This window comes from Trichomycterus rosablanca, chromosome 20, assembly GCF_030014385.1.
Source record: "Trichomycterus rosablanca isolate fTriRos1 chromosome 20, fTriRos1.hap1, whole genome shotgun sequence".
Classification (NCBI taxonomy): Eukaryota; Metazoa; Chordata; class Actinopteri; order Siluriformes; family Trichomycteridae; genus Trichomycterus; species Trichomycterus rosablanca.
This window is the reverse complement of record NC_086007.1, coordinates 24,049,575-24,067,936: the sequence shown is the minus strand read 5'-3', so window position 1 is coordinate 24,067,936 and position 18,362 is coordinate 24,049,575. Positions and strand designations below refer to the sequence as shown.

General features: G+C 38.3%; 3 protein-coding genes across 3 annotated transcripts in view; 2 read left to right on the top strand and 1 right to left on the bottom strand.

Moving 5' to 3' along the window:
- The window catches only part of jam3a (junctional adhesion molecule 3a), a 10,129-nt gene extending 3,860 nt beyond the window's left edge, over window positions 1-6,269 (top strand). Inside the window, exons 2-9 of the mRNA XM_063016551.1 lie at window positions 2,642-2,707; window positions 2,800-2,913; window positions 3,072-3,224; window positions 3,414-3,616; window positions 3,720-3,819; window positions 4,489-4,618; window positions 4,744-4,795; window positions 5,012-6,269. Coding sequence (XP_062872621.1) covers window positions 2,642-2,707; window positions 2,800-2,913; window positions 3,072-3,224; window positions 3,414-3,616; window positions 3,720-3,819; window positions 4,489-4,618; window positions 4,744-4,795; window positions 5,012-5,047 — 854 coding nt within the window. The 3' untranslated portion in view covers window positions 5,048-6,269. The remainder of the gene's footprint in view (window positions 1-2,641; window positions 2,708-2,799; window positions 2,914-3,071; window positions 3,225-3,413; window positions 3,617-3,719; window positions 3,820-4,488; window positions 4,619-4,743; window positions 4,796-5,011) is intronic.
- A 2,949-nt stretch (window positions 6,270-9,218) lies between these two features.
- vps26b (VPS26, retromer complex component B) lies at window positions 9,219-13,912 on the top strand. The gene is made up of 7 exons (XM_063016367.1): window positions 9,219-9,452; window positions 9,546-9,830; window positions 11,583-11,739; window positions 11,990-12,154; window positions 12,242-12,417; window positions 12,756-12,898; window positions 13,275-13,912. The coding sequence occupies exons 2-7, from the start codon at window positions 9,608-9,610 to the stop codon at window positions 13,401-13,403; spliced, it is 993 nt and encodes a 330-aa protein (XP_062872437.1). The 5' UTR covers window positions 9,219-9,452; window positions 9,546-9,607; the 3' UTR covers window positions 13,404-13,912.
- Window positions 13,913-14,523: 611 nt separating this feature from the next.
- On the bottom strand, window positions 14,524-18,003 carry thyn1 (thymocyte nuclear protein 1). Its single transcript, XM_063016861.1, has 7 exons — window positions 17,814-18,003; window positions 16,528-16,706; window positions 16,370-16,438; window positions 16,171-16,263; window positions 15,742-15,837; window positions 14,944-15,094; window positions 14,524-14,640 (listed from the first exon to the last, which is right to left on the bottom strand). The coding sequence occupies exons 1-7, from the start codon at window positions 17,860-17,862 to the stop codon at window positions 14,594-14,596; spliced, it is 684 nt and encodes a 227-aa protein (XP_062872931.1). The 5' UTR covers window positions 17,863-18,003; the 3' UTR covers window positions 14,524-14,593.
- Window positions 18,004-18,362: the final 359 nt, after the last annotated feature.

The following is an 18,362-nucleotide window of genomic DNA, read 5'->3' as shown; positions in this document are numbered from 1 at the left end:
ACTGTAGTGTTAACAGTACTATACACTGTGCTGGTTACACACATACACGTCTTTTGCTTTTAAATTCCACTGGGATTTATTTTAAACATTATGATTCATACAAAACTGCAACTTCTTAACAAAATAAAGTGACAAATCCCCTTTACAAATGTCATGCATCATGTCTCTTAAATATTACTGTGTGAGAGCACAGAAGTGATATTTAAAAGAGATATTTATTACTGACGTAAAAGCAGAGACTTCATAAAAGTTATAGATGTTGTGAATTCATGTCGTGCTATGTTTCGTAAGGATAGCTTGGTGCCAGAATGGGCGTGCAATGAATATTAAACTGCTAGACTGTTCGTGAGCCAGTGAGGGTTTGTGAGCCCAACTTCCAAGCATGCCAGATATTTATTCTCAAAGGAGTCATCAGATTTATTGGAGAAGGAAAATAAACATTACATATATACAGTATATATATACAGTATATATGTCAGTCTCTCTCTGCTCTGTATAAACACAACATTTTAGCACTTCAGCTGTTTGCTTTTAGTTTTCTGTGCACTGCTGAAATCCTGAGTAGCGTTGTGTTGTACTGAAGCTCACGGGTGTTGGGTAATTTTAATTAAAGGCATGTGCTTACATTTGAAGTTCATCATGTTTTGACAGTAATGTAGCATGTTTAATCCTAAGCTGATTCATTCAAACAGTATGTGGCTTTTACAGTATTTAGTCCTTGTGTTCTCTTTTCGGGAGCTTTTTTAAAATCCATATCTAAAGGATCTAAACCCTTGGAGAATGTGCAAGAGAAATGAATTCATACAGAGAGGCTCCGTAAAGCCAGTACGTAGCTTCATGAGAGGACACATTGTGATGTATCGTGTGGCCTTACTAACAGTTTAGTGTCAGCAGTAGATGTAAAAATAACCCAGGACGCATGGTTGATGGGAAAGTCCAGGAAATGTCAGCTGAGACCTTTAAGTTCCAGCTGGGATATCATGACTGTTTGCTTTGGCTTCCCATGGATGTGGCCTTAAAGGGAATGCTAGTTTTTGAGAACATTTTTATGCACAGGAAGTATGTTTAATAATGAAAACAAAAGTGGTTAAGTAGCTTTTACCCATCACTGTAAATGTAAGAGATGGCTGCTAATGATGAGATTACAAGCTCTTAGAATTAGGACTTTTACAAGGATGTGAAACACCGAGCCATAAATCTTTAATAAGTCACTCTGGAGTGTCTGCTTAATAAATGTAACTATAAATATATTCTTTATTACATAATTGTTTTCATTTTATAATCATATTTTGCCACTGCATTAACCTGGTCAGGGTTGCGGTGGGCACGTCACAGGCTGCAATGTGGTAACGCACCCTGAACAGCACGCCAATCAACCACGGGCTCTTAACCCTCCCTCTTCCCAGACATAGCCAATAATGCCTGTATGTAGACACCCGACTGGCCGATAGCACTGCTGGTCCATTGTGCCCCTTAAGTTAAAAGAGCATTTGTGTCGCTTTTCTTCCTGTCTGTATAGACCCTGCTTTGTGTACAGAGGTACAGTCATACTGGAATAGCAAAGGCGCTTCCCTAATCTGTTGCTGCAAAGTTGGAAACTAATTATTTTCTTTATATAATTAACTATACCTGTTAGCAATTACTGTAAAAACACATGGATGGGGTGTTCAAATACTTTTGTCCATATAGTGTATGTGGAAGAAGGTAATATGGCCAGATAAGTCACCTTTCACAGTAGTGTAGACCAAGAGGATGGTATTGGTCTGAATGCTAGACCACCACACTGACTAGGTTTGATGAGTGTCATGCTGTGGGAATATGTTGCCTGCATGATTTTATCTACATGATTTTATCTTAATTGTTCATTTTAAACCTTTTACATTAACATAATGCTTTTTGTTTAAATCATAATTAAAATACATGTAATATTACACAAACTTGATAAGACAAAACATAGTTACTTGTCAACACATCAATCCCTTCTGTGTTTGTCTCATGACACTAACAGTGTAAGGAAAGTAAAAACTGGGTCGGACTCTGACAAAGTCATGACTTTTATTCAGTTCTGTTTTAAGTAACAGTCCACAACAGGCTCTTTGATGATTCATTGTTAAAGCTATTTGGTAAGGACAGAGTGACAGTCTGTTAACATACGCTGCTCTAAATCTGTCTGTATCTTTAACATTCACTCGGTACAGACAGAACAAGCACAGACATGTTCAGTGAACTCTGTCCTTTTGTAGGTAAAGGCCACTGGCTTTTAATGCACAATTAAGACAGAAGAAAAACTTACAGTAACAGTCAACGTTAACTAGTGTATTGAAGAACAGAACAATTTGATGTTGATCTAATGTTAGATTTCTGTGACGTCTTGGTAAAATCAACATTACACAGTTTAATTTGCAGTCATGCTATTAGGTTTTAATTGATGGATATGTACGTACAGAAAACAACTGTCAGTCCAGGAAGAGAATCAGTAATGCAGCATATTTTCATCAACAAGTAACTGTGCATGGTTATGGTTTGGTTTGTGCCACTCTGCCTGGTAGGTTGACCAAGGTCCGACCAGGTTGAGCTAGGTAAAGTTAGATTTCACTGTACATTTAACCACTGGTCTATTTCTTCTTTTTGCGTTTCACAGGTTACACCACATATGCTGTGATACTCCGAACTACAGATAAAGACGTGTGGGTTAATGAATTCGACAGTAAGTTTTGGGTGTTTTTCTGTCTCAAGTTCTTCAGTAATACAGTACAGTAATACTACAGTAATAACTTACATTTTTTTATTTCTTTATAGCAATTGAATTGACTTGCTTGATTGAGTCCATATCCACAAACAATCCCAGAATTGAATGGAAGAAAATAAAAAATGGGGTTCCCAGTTATGTGTATTTCCAAAACAAAATATCAGGTAAGTTCTATGTAATCTGCATTTTCGAAGGTTAATTAAGGGCTGTGCCTTAAAGTGTATTTAAATTTTATCTTATCCCACCCTAAAATTCAAATAAGTTGTATGTATTGAGGTGGTGTCGGGACCAATGGCAGAGAATAACGTGTTTCCATCTTCAGGTGACTTGGAGAACAGGGCGTTGTTAAGAGAGCCTGCAAACCTACTGATCCTCAATGCCAGCAGATCAGACAGTGCAATGTATCGCTGTGAGGTGGCTGCCATCGATGACCAGAAACCTTTTGACGAAATACTGATCAGCCTGGCTGTGAGAGGTACTTCAATATATGTCTACCAAATATTCAATCCATCGGCCGGCCAGACATCTACACAGACATAATGGGCTACGTCCGGGGAGGTTCAGCCAAAGATCTGTAATGGATCAAACTAAAGATGAAAATAAATGGAAAAATTAAATATTTCATTAATATTGCTGACATCATGTTGTTTTAATCGATTCCCAGTAAGGCCAGTGACACCGCGATGCAGTGTGCCTGAATCGATCACTGTGGGCTCCTCCACTGAGCTTCGGTGCGCGGAGAGCGAGGGCTACCCTCTATCTCAGTATCAGTGGTACCGCAACAATGAGGAGCTGCCCGAGGATCCCAAAACCAGCGTCCGCTTCTACAACTCCTCATATGTGATGAACACCGAGACTGGTTCACTGGTACCTCATTTATATAAACCTTTTCTGCTTTCTGTCTGATCTTGTCTTATATGTAGCACATACATAGACTTATTTTGTTTACTACATCTTTCCTTTTGATCAGAAATTCAGAGTTGTGAAGAAGGAGGATGCAGGGGAGTATCACTGCCAGGCCAGAAACGATGCTGGTTATGCAAAGTGCATGCCACAGCTCATGGAAGTCTGTAAGTTGGATCCATACAGATATTACAGAGTAAAACAAGCTCAGGGTAAAACATTTTGATAAAGGCAGATACACTTCAAGGCCAAAGGTTTGTGGACACCTGACCACAAGCTTGTTTGACGTCTGAGTGTATGAAATTTAAAATGAGTAATCTAGTCAAGGGTCATTTGTAATGATGGAAGAACCCAGAGCAAAAGATGTTCCAATTCATGCCAAGGCCATTTAATAGGGTTAAGGTCAAGGCTCAGTGCAGATCATCCGAGTTTACATTTACATTTTTGGCATTTAGCATACAGTACTTTCACAGTATATATTGTCTAAGCAATTAAGGGTTAAGGACCTTGATCAAGAGCCCAACAGCGGCAACCTGGCAGTGTTAATCCAGTAGCTTAACCACTAGGCTACAACTGCCCTGTTCTTTATCAAACCATGTTTATAGACCTCGCCTTTTTACACAGTGGCAACAAAGACCTTCCATAAACTGTTGCATAAATATGTATTTTATAGGATTACATATATACACCTGTTAGCATTTGATGTGGCTGACATTTCTGAAACTCAAACCAGTTTTTATCATCATCCTGTTCATATATACATGGGTTATGGAGTCTAGGCCCTTGGTGCAACTTGCAAGAACTTTTGCACATTTTCTGTTCATGTTTTCTTCCAGATGATCTTGACCTGACGGGGATCGTTTTAAAGGTTGCGGCTGGAGTGGTCGCATTCATCCTTTTAACAGTGGGGCTTTGTCACATTAAAAAACATGGCTACTGTTCCTGTAAGGATCATACAGAAAACAAGTGAGTAAAGACCTTGGTTCCAATTCAGTGGGATGTGTTTGAAAGGTCGGCATCTGGTAAAACAGTGGTAAAATGCACTTTGTAGTTCCTGAAGTGATGACTCCTCTTTGAATTCACTCTTTCAGTTATAAAGCCCCTCAACATGACGGTGGGAGGGAGTGTGTGAGTGTAGATGAGGTGAGAATTGAACCTTCTACAGCACTTTTTTCTAATTTACTTTTTTCTTTTTTACTTGCGATAAGGACCATTTTTATTCCATCAAAGGATTTTGTTTTGTCTCATGCAGTCATTCACTCATATTGAATATTAAATATGCACTGATCATATTGTATTTGTATTAATCCCCCCGGCATGGATTTGAACTTGAAAAAATTGTCTTTCTTTTCTTTTTAGGGGCATTTCCGCCACAAGTCCTCTTTTGTGATATGACCAAGAAGCGGAGACACAAGACAGACAGAGCTTCATAAGCGCAGTGCCACAGTTATAAACTATTACTTTTAAGAAGTTTCTTCTGAGGTGCATAAACATGATGTTTGTCGCCAAAGCAGTTATTAAAACCGACATTGTATGAGGCGCAGAAGAGGTCCTTATTGTGGAAACCTGGCCGGAACACTGAACTGATATGATGACTATGATTGACGGAAGTGCAAACATGGTGTAAAAATGGTGCACCAGTAAATATAAGCACATACATTGCTTAATTCTGTTGTCAAAACTAAATAGAATCTAAATCCGGCCATTTAAAATTGGACAATACAACAGAGCAGCTTTGACTGAACGTTTCTGGTTCCATCAGGCATTAAAGCTAAACTCTGTATTCAGTTCAGTGTGTGTTAATGCACACGATGTTTAGCTTGAATCCCGTTCGGTATTTCGGTCATGGAACGTTAAGTGTTGGTGTTTTAATGCTAGTGTAGGTTGTAAACTACAACGTTAAACTAACAGCTCAGTTAAAGGCTCAATCAGAACTCTTTTAAGTCTGTAAACTTTGTTGTGCTAAATGAAAGATTTTCTTTGGTTTTATTTTTTTAAATGATAGATACAGATTTTGCACTTAGAGGTTTGTCAGAGTGCTCTCTGTGTTTAAGTGACCTTCTATATTTTGTTGTTGTTTTATACAGTTTTGGACATATTGTCCAGGTTTGTAGCTGTGATGGTTCTAATCTGTGGTGTTTGGTTGCATTGTGGCACATTGAAATACAACCCCAAACCCAATTTTTGCAAAACTTTTTTATTTGAAAATAGTACAAAGATATTTAATGTTTCAACTAAACACCTTCTTTTGTATTGTCTACAGAAGAGAGGTTTGGACTGCAGGCAGACCAGTTTAGCATCTGCACACCCCCTTTTTTTTACCAAATTATGACAGCATTACAGTGTTCTTTGGTCTTGATTCCCAAATTCCCCTGACCCAATTTTTAAAAAATGTCCTGTAGGCATCAAATACGGGTTTAGTTGATAAGGTAAAACATTAAATCTCTTCTCTGTTTTGCTGTTTTTAAAGATATATCTGTAAAAGAAAGATTATAAATTACTGCATTGTTTATCTGCATTTAACTGTTGCAACTTTTTTGGAATTGGGTTTGTAGAATAGAAGAGCTGTAAGGACTGTGGGCCAGAAACAGCTAATAGTAAAGAAGATTTGAATGAATCTGTTCAGGATGTTCCAGTTCTTAAATTTGTTGTTTTTCCGATCTGTAATTGAATTAAGTACCTATTTGGTCACTCTTCAGTAACAACATATTCCTCACCCAGGGTTTAAAATAGCTTTCCGTTTCAAAGAAGCTATTATTGACTGTTACATAGTTATTAGAAATGAATAATAGTCTTCCAGGCTGGCACATTTACTGTCTTACAGGCAGCAAGACCGACTGTTTAATAGAAATGATGTAAAAATGCTCCATGGGAAAAATGCTTTGGCTCAGGTCCAGACAGTGCAGTGTGGTCATTTCTTCAAAATGAAACGCTAACTTTGGTCACTGATGTGACACAGATTTTCATACTGAATTGTGGATGTGAAATTGCAGGCATAACTAAACAGGATGTGGCAAGATAAAATACTCACCACAACTGCCTGTTTATTACTGAAGTATTTAGAGTGTATTACATTAAAGTATTACTTAGAGTTTTTATAACACTCAATATCAGTGTGTACAATTCATTGACATGTTTTGACTTGATTTACATATTTGATCTGTGTTCCATTGCTGTCAAAATAAAGTAAGAAAAATTAAATCCAACCTCAGACTAGACAGTTCAAGGTCACCAACATTGTAATGTCAGATTGTTTGGTGACATAAATTGCAGCTTTATTGTAAGTGAACTGTGGTCAACCAGTGTTTCATCACAAACATCAAAACTGCAAAAAGAGTGTCGTTACTTCTGGATAAGGTTAAAAGAATTGGAACACAAAGGAGAAAATACTGTAGAAAGGGAAATGTCTAGTCCACAATAACCTCAGCAAACCACAAAAAAATGGACTGGCGACCTGTCTGGGGTGTTTCTGTTTCTCCTACCGTCACAAATCAATGAATGAACCAGTGGTCACCCAATAATAATAATAAGTTCAACTTATATAGCGCCTTTCACCAAGCTCAATGTCGCTGTACAGTAATAGAGAGTGAAAACAAAACAAAAACAAACAGAAGTGTGTGAGGATAGGTTAGAAATATAAGTCTAATCTAAACCACTGCAATCCTTACCAGGATAAACTGGTGGTTAAACAGACAGTGAATAATTGATATTAGCCAGTGTGTTAACTTTGAAAACACTGCATGATCTGGATTTGGGAGCTTGTGTTTCATTACTATCCACTGATCATTCTTTTCAAGCATGTTCAAGATTATTTTTAAGTGACCCATATTACTGTGAACTAAGCCAAAGAGTGATGGATAATTATGCTGACAAATGGTCAGCTGTTACATGTGAAGTGAAAAACGAGAGAGCGAAACTACTCTGCTGTATTAATCCTACTTCCATTTAAACTGATGATGCCACGGTGATGTCTCCAGTATTTTTGCTGTATCTTATGTTTTAATCTTGACAGATGCACATTAGTAAACTGCTGCTACACCAGCCATCCCACAGTGTTCAGCTGTGTTATCATGTTACACAAAACCCAGCCAATATTGTAAAAACAAATAATTAAAAATGGTTTGTGTTTACATTTGGGCACTTGATTTTCTAGCTCAGAAGAATTTAAACCTATTTCTGGATTTTCCAGTGACTGGTAGTTTATTGAATAGTTAATCTAACTGGTTGGCCACTTTGTCATCACATTTGATAGAAAATTTAGGTAACCCAGATCCCAAATTTAAAAACAAAACAGGACTGTATTCATTAGAAAATTTCCAACGTAGGTATTTCATTCATATTTAATGAAACGAGTTGTTAGTCATAGCCAAATTTTAAATTCTCTCCAAATATACATTTATATATTTATCTTAAATAACTATATTCCTTCAATTATATATCTATCCTATATGCATATAATATGTAACATTCCAAGTATAATATTCAGTGTGTCAAGTAAGCAACTAAATCATAAGCTTACCTGTTGTCCTGTTATTTTTGTTCAGTCACTGAAGTGTTATTTAATGTGTTGATGAAAACAGTTATAATGCATTTGAACAGTATTAAACAGCTGTAAATGTTCTAGTCTCTGTAAAGTAGATTGTAATATTACTCAGGAACTGTTTAAAACTTACCATTGCTGTACATTGTTTTAAATCAGATTCTGTTTTTAGATTATTTTCATTTAATTTTCAATTTATTTATTTCATTTTCAATAACATGGAGTGAAAATAGATTATTTCATTTTCAATAAAAAATTTCAAACACATTCATGCCTCGAGTATTAATACAGGGTGTTTTAATCTGTGAGCATCAGTAGTGTGTGTGTGTGTGTGTGGGGCGGGGGGGTGTTAATATATGCATGGTTCATTCACAGGAGTAAAAAATAGAAGTAAAGGGAAACACAGCAAGTCGTTTATTTCTTCTGATTTACTCTATGTTTATCTCCACTACTCAGTCCGGCGTCTCGATCAGACAGCAGAGGCCAATACTGCAGTGGCAAGGAGGAGAAATCTTCCCTCACCTAGTGATTCACACACACACTGTCCTGCTAACCGGAAGGCTGCTCTCGTCTGTGCTGCTCTTATTGTTTACTCTTTAAAAATATTTTATAAACTTAAACTCAGAGATTAGAGAACCACAAATTCATGTGATGTGCATTTACAACCAGACTTTTAGAAAAAATATTGATACATTTGACCATATCAAGGATTTTCTTTGAACCAAAAGGCCTACAAAGGGGGACATGTATTCTTTTCCCCCCAAGTCACAATTGTGAACAAAAAAAGCTTGTTGATTGTTGTCAAGTCAAAATATCTCGAGACTTTTATTGTAACTTTTTCCTTATTTACATATAGCGCTCCATTTAGGGAAGTGTACATAATAGATGGCTGGATACCAAATTGATACTTATTCTCTACATTAGTGCACTACACCGTGTGTGAATGGTTGCATTCTAAGAAGTTTAAGGCGTCCTATGTAGTGCCCTACACCTATCAAGGATAGTTGTTTGGGATTCTGCCCATGACATTAGCAGCTAGGCTAGAGCTGCTCAGGAGCTAGAAGTGACACACGGCTGTTGTTGAAGTTTGTTTATAAAACAGGCAGAAAAGTGCACTGATATGAAAATAAGTTCTAGTAATTTTGAGACAGGTACTTTTAAATTTATATAATGTACTTGTACTGAGTGTCGACTTGCTAGCCTGCTAGCCGCAGCAGTTGGAACTTGTGCAACGCGCTTATAGTTGTGAACACTGACAAGGTGAGAAGATTGACATGTGTAATGGTGTAAATATTTGTATTCATGTTATTAATAACACGAACTGATGTGTTCTGTTTGTGAATACTTCACCAGTGTGGACGGACTGAGCTACAGGTGTTTGGGAACAGAAGCTCTGAGCCACACACTGAGGAGTCATGAGCTTTTTCGGCTTTGGTCAGAGTGCAGATCTGGACATTGTGCTGAATGATTCAGAGACCAGAAAGAAAGCAGAACACAAGAGTGAAGATGGAAAACAGGAGAAATACTTTCTGTTTTTTGATGGCGAGACAGTGAGCGGAAAACTGAATGTCACTCTTAAAAATCCAGGGAAAAGACTGGAACATTATGGAATCAAGATCGAGTTCATCGGTCTGATCGGTGAGTGAAGAACTCAAAACCTAAAATCCTTCCAAATGAGGCCAAACCAGTTAAAGTCATTAAGAAGTACTTTATCTTTCACCTACCAATCACAATTAGGACAAAATAATAATCAGGTGCCCTGTCAGATGTTAAGGACATAGCCTGACCTAGGTATAGACACAAGTATGCCTGGTCGAGGTATAGACACAAGTATACCTGATCTAGGTATTGATCTAGGTATAGACACAAGTATACCTGATCTAGGTATAGACACAAGTATGCCTGGTCTAGGTATAGACACAAGTATGCCTGATCTAGGTATAGACACAAGTATACCTGATCTAGGTATAGACACAAGTATACCTGATCTAGGTATAGACACAAGTACGCCTGGTCTAGGTATAGACACAAGTATACCTGATCTAGGTATAGACACAAGTATGCCTGGTCTAGGTATAGACACAAGTACGCCTGGTCTAGGTATAGACACAAGTATACCTGATCTAGGTATAGACACAAGTATGCCTGGTCTAGGTATAGACACAAGTATGCCTGGTCTAGGTATAGACACAAGTATACCTGATCTAGGTATAGACACAAGTACGCCTGGTCTAGGTATAGACACAAGTACGCCTGGTCTAGGTATAGACACAAGTACGCCTGGTCTAGGTATAGACACAAGTACGCCTGGTCTAGGTATAGACACAAGTACGCCTGGTCTAGGTATAGACACAAGTATGCCTGGTCTAGGTATAGACACAAGTACGCCTGGTCTAGGTATAGACACAAGTACGCCTGGCCTAGGTATAGACACAAGTATACCTGTTCATTAATGTACGTCATGTGGCAGCAAGCAAGAGTTGATGTTCGTGTCAAACTTCAGAACAGATATCCAGTGAGCGGCAGTTCTGCAGGCAGAAATGCTTTAAAACAACAATCAGATGAAACTGGGCAAGGCAAACTTATTTAAGCTTACAAAAATAAAGTCTAAGGCATCCCACATTACCACACTTCACAATTGCAGTGGACAGAATAGCATCTCCGAACACACAGCCTGTTAAACTTTGAGCAGATACATTTTACATTTTTAGCATTTAGTGGACGCTTTTATCCAAAGCGACTTACAGTACTGGGACAGTTTACAATCTGAGCAATCGAGGGTTAAGGGTCTGGCTCAAGGACCCAACAGTGGCAACCTGGCAATGGTGGGGCTTGAACCTGCAACCTTTTGATTACTAGTGCAGTACCTTAACCGCTAAGCTACAACTGTCCCTAGAACTGGGCTCAACTTCTGTAAGCCAAAAACAGAAACCTGAGACAAAACTGGACAGTCATCAATTGAAAACCAGTGCTTGGTGCAGTGAATCTTAATTTCTGCTGTTTGATGACAATAGGAAGGGCAAAATCAAGCTGTAATTGGTTTTCTTATTATGGTTGTAAAGAGTGAGTTACTGTTGCTCACAACAGTTTGATCATTTTTTAACATTTCTTTCAACTAGACATGAGCAGAATTGCCACTCACTAGATGTTTGTTGCACAAATGTAAACTCTAGAGAAAAAGTGACATACAGCCCCACAGCAAATTGTAGAGTTACATAAAAGAGCATTTCAGATTTTTTTTGAATTTTTTTTATTGTACCATGTGTAATTATATACACTGATGAACCAAATTAAACGTATTTTTACATTTTAATAACGCTTATGTTTTAACTAAAGAATTCTTCGTGTGTGTGTGTGTGTGTGTGTGTGTGTGTGTGTATATGTGTATAGAGCTGTACTATGACAGAGGGAACCACCATGAGTTTGTCTCACTTGTTAAAGATCTCGCCCGACCTGGGGAACTTTCCAACTCGCAGTCATTTGACTTTGAGTTCTCCCACGTGGAAAAGCCGTACGAGTCGTACACGGGCCAGAACGTGAAGCTAAGGTGAAACACGCCTACATACACACTTTTATTCTCACTACACAAGCAGACTCTACACTATAATATGACATATTTCCATCTAGAAACAGCAACAAAACAGGCTAAATCTAAACATTTGCATAAGACTGTAGTGGTACCACTACTGAAATGGTTGTATCTTAATGCCAGATATGAATCACATCTGAGAGTCCACTATATGTCCACCATTATAGTCGTACTGAGTGATTTTGTTAATACCCGTATTGGTCTGTAGATACTTCCTTCGTGCGACTGTAAGCCGGAGACTGAACGACATCACCAAGGAAATGGACATTGTGGTGCACACGCTTTGTACCTACCCAGAGTTGAACTCTTCCATCAGGATGGAGGTTGGCATTGAGGACTGTCTGCATATTGAGTTTGAGTATAACAAATCAAAGTAGGTTCAGTATTTTATGTTTCATGTTAGAGAAGTGACTTGTGTTCAGTTCATGGCAGGAATGTAAAAGTCCTGATTTTCTTTCAGATATCACCTGAAGGACGTCATTGTGGGAAAGATCTACTTCCTGCTTGTGAGGATCAAAATAAAGCACATGGAGATCGACATCATAAAACGAGAGACAACAGGCACCGGACCCAGTGTGTACCATGAAAATGACATCATTGCCAAATATGAAATAATGGATGGAGCACCAGTGAAAGGTAAGGCAATTGAGTTTTAAGACTCAACAATAGTTTGTAAATTGTGATGACTGCTACATCACTATGTTTAGAAGTTGAAGTTAAAATGCAATTTGTTTAATTGCTTTTGAATAGCAGTATAATTAGTCACTTATTAAGTTTAGGTGGGTCTGTGTTGGACAACTCTTTTCTGGTGATAAATGCAACGACTCACATTACATTAAGTTTAAAATCCGAAACAAATATAACACATGCAAAAGTAGAAACAGGAAGAGAAAAACACTTTTTATGCCACTGTATGTTCACAGTCCAGTGATCTTGTTATCGCTGTTTTATTTATTTAACTTACTTCCCTTTAGGTGAATCAATCCCAATCCGGTTATTTCTTGCTGGCTATGACCTAACTCCAACCATGAAGGACATCAACAAGAAGTACTCTGTGCGATACTACCTAAACCTAGTACTGATAGATGAGGAGGAGCGGCGCTATTTTAAACAGCAGGTACAGTGTCCTTCATACACAGAGCGCATATGCTATCTGGTCAAAAGTTGAGTCTGGTATACAGGAAATACAGTGACCTGTACAGAGAACTCCACTGAACACTTTCGGGATGCATTGGAACATTGATTGTGAGCCAGACCATATCATCATCATCAGTGCTTTGTTTTTTTTAAACTGAATTGGCACAAGTTTCCACAGACACACAAATCTTGAGGAAAGCTTTTCTATATAAAGCAAAGCTAGAAACTAGAAACATGGTTATAGCCACGTCAATCCGGTTTCCACATACTTTTGGCCATATAGTGTAGCTTATAAATTGATAAATCTTGTGTGTATGATGTGCAATCCAGTCATTTTCATGTATTCTCTAATCAAGGAAATAACACTGTGGAGAAAAGGAGACATTGTGAAGAGGAGCATGTCCCAGCAGGCTGCCATTGCTTCCCAAAGATTTGAGGGCTCAAACAGTAGAACCGTCAGTGCAAGTGAAAAGAGTGATAGTTAAGGAGACGGTCTGAGAGGCAGAACACCTCTCAACCATGTCTGATGAAATGCGTCATCTTTTATATGATACGTATAAGCTGAATGATACGTCTGTTTAGGAGTCGGAGACCGAGTAAAGACTTTAGCATTGATGATCCAGGTGCTCAATTGTTAAATATGTACAAGTTGTTGATTCTGTTTTTATACAACCTAATCCAGCTTTCTTGTTAAATGAATCAAACTTTTCTACTAAATTGATATAAGCATTTATATAAATCATCTATCACAGTCTATTTTAAAACATTCCTATTTTTATGATCAAATTACTACTAATTGTTTATGTGTTTTGGTACATGAGCCTAAAGTAAACACTGGGAGATTTGTATTTTGCTCTGGCATTGATTGTCTCTTTATTTGCATTCTTTAAGTAGATGTATGCACAGTATTATTCTGTAATAGGGGGTGTAGAATGTATAAAAATGCTCTATAGACTCATGAAAAGGAATAATAAAATGGCTATTCTTGTTTTCATTTTTCATGTATTTTCATTAACCATTTTATCTGGGTCCGGTTCTACAGGGGAACACCGGGTGTGAGGCCCTCAATCGCAGGGTTTCAGCCAAAAAAGGGGGAGGGATATTTTACATCAGTCAGTCACAGAAATAGAACAGTTGTGAAAGTCATTATAATACCAGGACTGGCATGAAACACTTAAACTTGAAATTTCTTTCTGACCCTTGCAACTTTTCCATGTACAGTTATATGGATTTAGTCAAGCTCGCCCAATTTATATTGTCATCAGAAAGTAAAATATTATAGAATATTTATAAAATACACCACCACTACATACAAGTCCTTTACAGGTGTATGTAAACTTCTGACCTCAACTTAATGTCACCGAGAAATTGGAATACACTCATTAGGGTACATGCTCTCAGCAGTCACATGACTGACTGGATTGTTACATCAATTAGATGTACCTGTATTCCTAATAAAGTGGCCAGTGAATGTATATTTTCCATACATAAATTAAATTTACTTCATGGTACATAAACATGATTTTATTTAAATTTTAGTTAATAATCACACTTGCACTTTATAAGCATTTGAAAGACCTGGACATATTTTACACATAGCAAATGAATCTTCCAAGACAACGTTTTTATTAATCAAAGGATATTTTACAACCTGATCCCCAAAGTTTTGTCCTTGTTATATTGGATCCGCATCCTCCAGACTCAAGACAAAGTCAAATTCCTCTGGAAAAACATCAATAATCATGTTCAAACAATGCTAAACCATCTCTGTTCAAAAACATATAATATAACTGTGTGCCAATTGGTATGGGTGTGGGGTGTAAATTAATTTTACGAGTCTACACACGATGTCTGGCACAGGCTGAGAAAACTAACCTTCAGGATCCAAAAATGATCAAAAGTTAATTTTAAGTTGATATGTGCACTGAATATATATAACAAACAAAAAGGGATTCTTGTGTTACCCTCAGTAGAATCAGAACTATTTAAATAATCGAGGTAATTCGGCATGTGTGGTTGTCTGACCTGCAGTTAAGGGTTGAACTGAAAGTCGAGCTCTGGTGAACAGGGCCATGTTTCTGAGAGGCCCATCACTGCTCTTGTGCTTCAGGTGGTATTTCTTCAGCTCAGCCAATGGAATGAAGCGCTTGGTCATCCTCTCGAACTGGACATCCACCTACACGTAAGCATAAGGTAACAACAAAAACCAAGACAAATGCTCTGATGTTCGAACAGTAAAAAGTACACCATGCTAATGCTCAGGTGGGGCATTCTGTTCGAATCTCAGCTCTGCTACCCGCATGCCGGGCGCCTATACAGACAATGATTGGCTTCCTTAGATTGGATTCCTCATAACTGATGCAATTATGACCTCTGCTGGCTGATTGATGGTGTCTGCACAGATATGGGGGATAAAGACAGTGTGACTCTCTGTGCGCTATACAGATCTCCATATGTGCTCAGCTCATGCAAAAAAAGAAGCAGCTGGCTGCCGCACAAGTGTCGAAGGGGGCACGTGTTATTCATGCCTCTCCTTGGTCAGGAGTGGAGCTCAGCAGCAGCAGAGGTAGCGAAATGCAATCGGGAAATTCAATACGACGATTCAGTTCAATATACGAGTGGGAGGACAACATGCTGACCGAAAGCAGCCAGAAATCCTTCATTTCAAAGTCAATCAAGAATGTACAGTGACCGAAACACTGAACATCATTTGCATTAAAGTGTGTACACATTTGTTAGAGGATGTGTTTACTTTTCACTAAAACTTTCACCAAACTTTTGCATAACATGGTATATAAGTTTATATAATTTGTTGGACCCTACCATGCTCCACTTAGGGTTCTCAGGTTTGCTGGATGGATCATAATGCACATCATTCTTGTCGAACTGTGTATGGTCGACATACGCCTCCTTCACTATCTGGAAAATCAATCACAATGTTGTTGCATTTACAAAAAAATATAGATACATACACTAATAATTTTTGGCTGTGCCATGAGCCTGACCAGCAGCTCAGCAGAAACAACTGGCCATGTCTGAGGTAAGGTTGGATGGGGAGGAATGTAGTGAGGATAGTTTGATCCTCCATATTTGTTAAAGCTCTCTGTTAGAACTGATGGTCGGCATAAACATAAGACTGGTGGCCTCTCAGTGCACAAGAGATTAAAGTACAATCAAATAGGGGAGGGATGATCAAAAATATTTTGAAAATATATATTTTTAAATGCATACCTACTATTTTGCCATACACACCTTTATGATGCCAGCTATGCCAGGTTCTTTACAGTTGCTGTGGTAGAAAAAAGCCTGCTGGCCCACTTTCATATCACGCATAAAGTTCCGGGCCTAAAAGTTAAAAAGATAGTGCCATTATAAACTTACACCTATTAAATACATGTTACTCCTGAAATAGTTTGCAATTGCCATCTCTAGCATCTCAAACATACTTTACCTGATAATTTCGTACTCCATCCCAGCATCCAGTTTGCTTGGGAAGAGCTTTAAGGTCCTCAATTCCGAACTGCAATATAAATTTACACGACACTCTAATTAAGAATACATTTTCTGTTTTTGTTCATTGTAGATGAGTAATATAGAGAACACATTTACCTTCACATCCACTCCTTTCTGAATGCGACTCTCAGGTTCAGACTTCATCAACCAGTGAGTGAACACCGCGTCTGATGAACCGCTAGCAGGTTTTTTCTCTTTTGCAGATTCTGTTGTCTTTCTTTTAAGACTTCCATCCTGATTGGCAGCACCCTTAGCCGAATCTCCAGAGACCTTAGCTGTGTTGTAGCATATTATCAATATGTTTATGTGTGCTCTCAAAAATACACAGGACTTGAGAATGGACATCATGGGGCAGTGTGAATTCTGCATGTTTTCAGCTTTAGTCAAATTGTTTACACCTCACTGCATGTTTTAAATAATCAGCATGAAAAGCCTCCTATGATTGTAGCTCAAATGCAACGAGAAAATAAATAAAATTATGGCAATGCCAAGGATGCAAAACAGGATGTAAGATTATCTGAAAATAAATGTAGTATATTTATGAATTGAATACAAATGAATGGTGGAACGCCAAGGCATGACATCACATTCCCAAGCTGTATGTACTGGTATCTATTCATTTTTTCTATTTATTAGGATTTTAACATCATGTTTTACACACTTTGGTTACATTCATGACAGAAATGGTAGTTATTCGTTACACAAGATTCATCAGTTCACAAGTTTTTAATGTCAAACACAGTCATGGACAATTTTGTATCTCCAATTCACCTCACTTGCACGTCTTTGAACTGTGGGAGGAAACCCACAGAGACACGGGGAGAACATGCAACTCCACACAGAAAGGACCCGGACCACTCCACCTGGAACATGAACCCAGGACCTTCTTGCTGTGAGGCGACAGTGCTACCCACTGAGGCACCGTGCCGCCCCGGTCCTGGTATTCCACACATTGCTCATGCATATACGTTATATATGGCCAAATGTATATGGACAGTCCTTCTGATTATTACAGCCACCCCCCAGTCCCAACAGGTCTATAAAATCAGTAATACAAACCAAATAATACTTTCCAACTTTGTGGTTTGACAAGTCTGGTATGGATGAACTCCAGTGGCCTGTGGAGTTTCCTGACCTCAACCCCATTAAATGCTGATGGGATTGTTTAAACTGAATGGAAACTAATCCCCACAGACACACTCCAAAAGCCTTCCCAAAAAAAGATGAGGCTGTTGTAGCCTCAAAGTGGGTGGATTAATGAAATTAGTACAATTAATGCAGTAAACACTTTGCTCAATGACTGTAAAACATTTGTGTGATAAAGTGTGCGGATTACCGTGACCTGATCTGTTAAACATGGAGCTCTGACTGATGTTACTCACGTTTCTGACCGGATTTCGCTGCAACTCGAGCCTTTTTCTTGGGTGCCATATTTTTCACAAGTGGTTGTGGAAAAGTAATAAAAGCGTACGGACATTTATTTGAAATGTATTAAAACTAACCGGGCTGATAATTGAGGTTAACCCGCAGTTAACTAACCAGCTATTACTAGTTGCTCATGGAGCTTCTTCAGTCACGTGTGCCTGTGACGTCACCGATGCGCCACTGTGAATGTATTCGGCAGCAGAGACACGTGGGTTACTGTTTACTCTGTTTTAGCAGTAAAAACTGGAGAATCAGACACGAAATGAGAGGAAACCAAACCGAGACAAACTCAGGATGTCAGGGAGCGTTATTTGGATAAACGATCATCTGTTAACAGCATTAATAAACTAAGTTGGTTGTGAGCGGGTGGAACAGCGACCATGTATAGCTCTTGTGTTGGTAAATGTGCTGTATTGTTCATGCTGATAATTTTGCTCTGAAAGTGTTTAGTTTTTCGTATGTGTTTATTTACAGGTAGAAATAAAGTACATATATTGAAATGTAAC

Bases quoted from the DNA above. Each gene is read 5' to 3' on its own strand.
- vps26b (XM_063016367.1), top strand. From the start codon at position 9,608: ATGAGCTTTTTCGGCTTTGGTCAGAGTGCAGATCTGGACATTGTGCTG. The intron at 11,740-11,989 runs GTGAAACACGCC...ATTGGTCTGTAG, and splicing joins GGCCAGAACGTGAAGCTAAG to ATACTTCCTTCGTGCGACTG. The intron at 12,899-13,274 runs GTACAGTGTCCT...TCTCTAATCAAG, and splicing joins GGCGCTATTTTAAACAGCAG to GAAATAACACTGTGGAGAAA.
- thyn1 (XM_063016861.1), bottom strand. From the start codon at position 17,862: ATGGCACCCAAGAAAAAGGCTCGAGTTGCAGCGAAATCCGGTCAGAAA. The intron at 15,095-15,741 runs GTAGGGTCCAAC...GCTTACGTGTAG, and splicing joins AGAACCCTAAGTGGAGCATG to GTGGATGTCCAGTTCGAGAG. The intron at 14,641-14,943 runs GTCAGACAACCA...ATGTTTTTCCAG, and splicing joins AGTTCAACCCTTAACTGCAG to AGGAATTTGACTTTGTCTTG.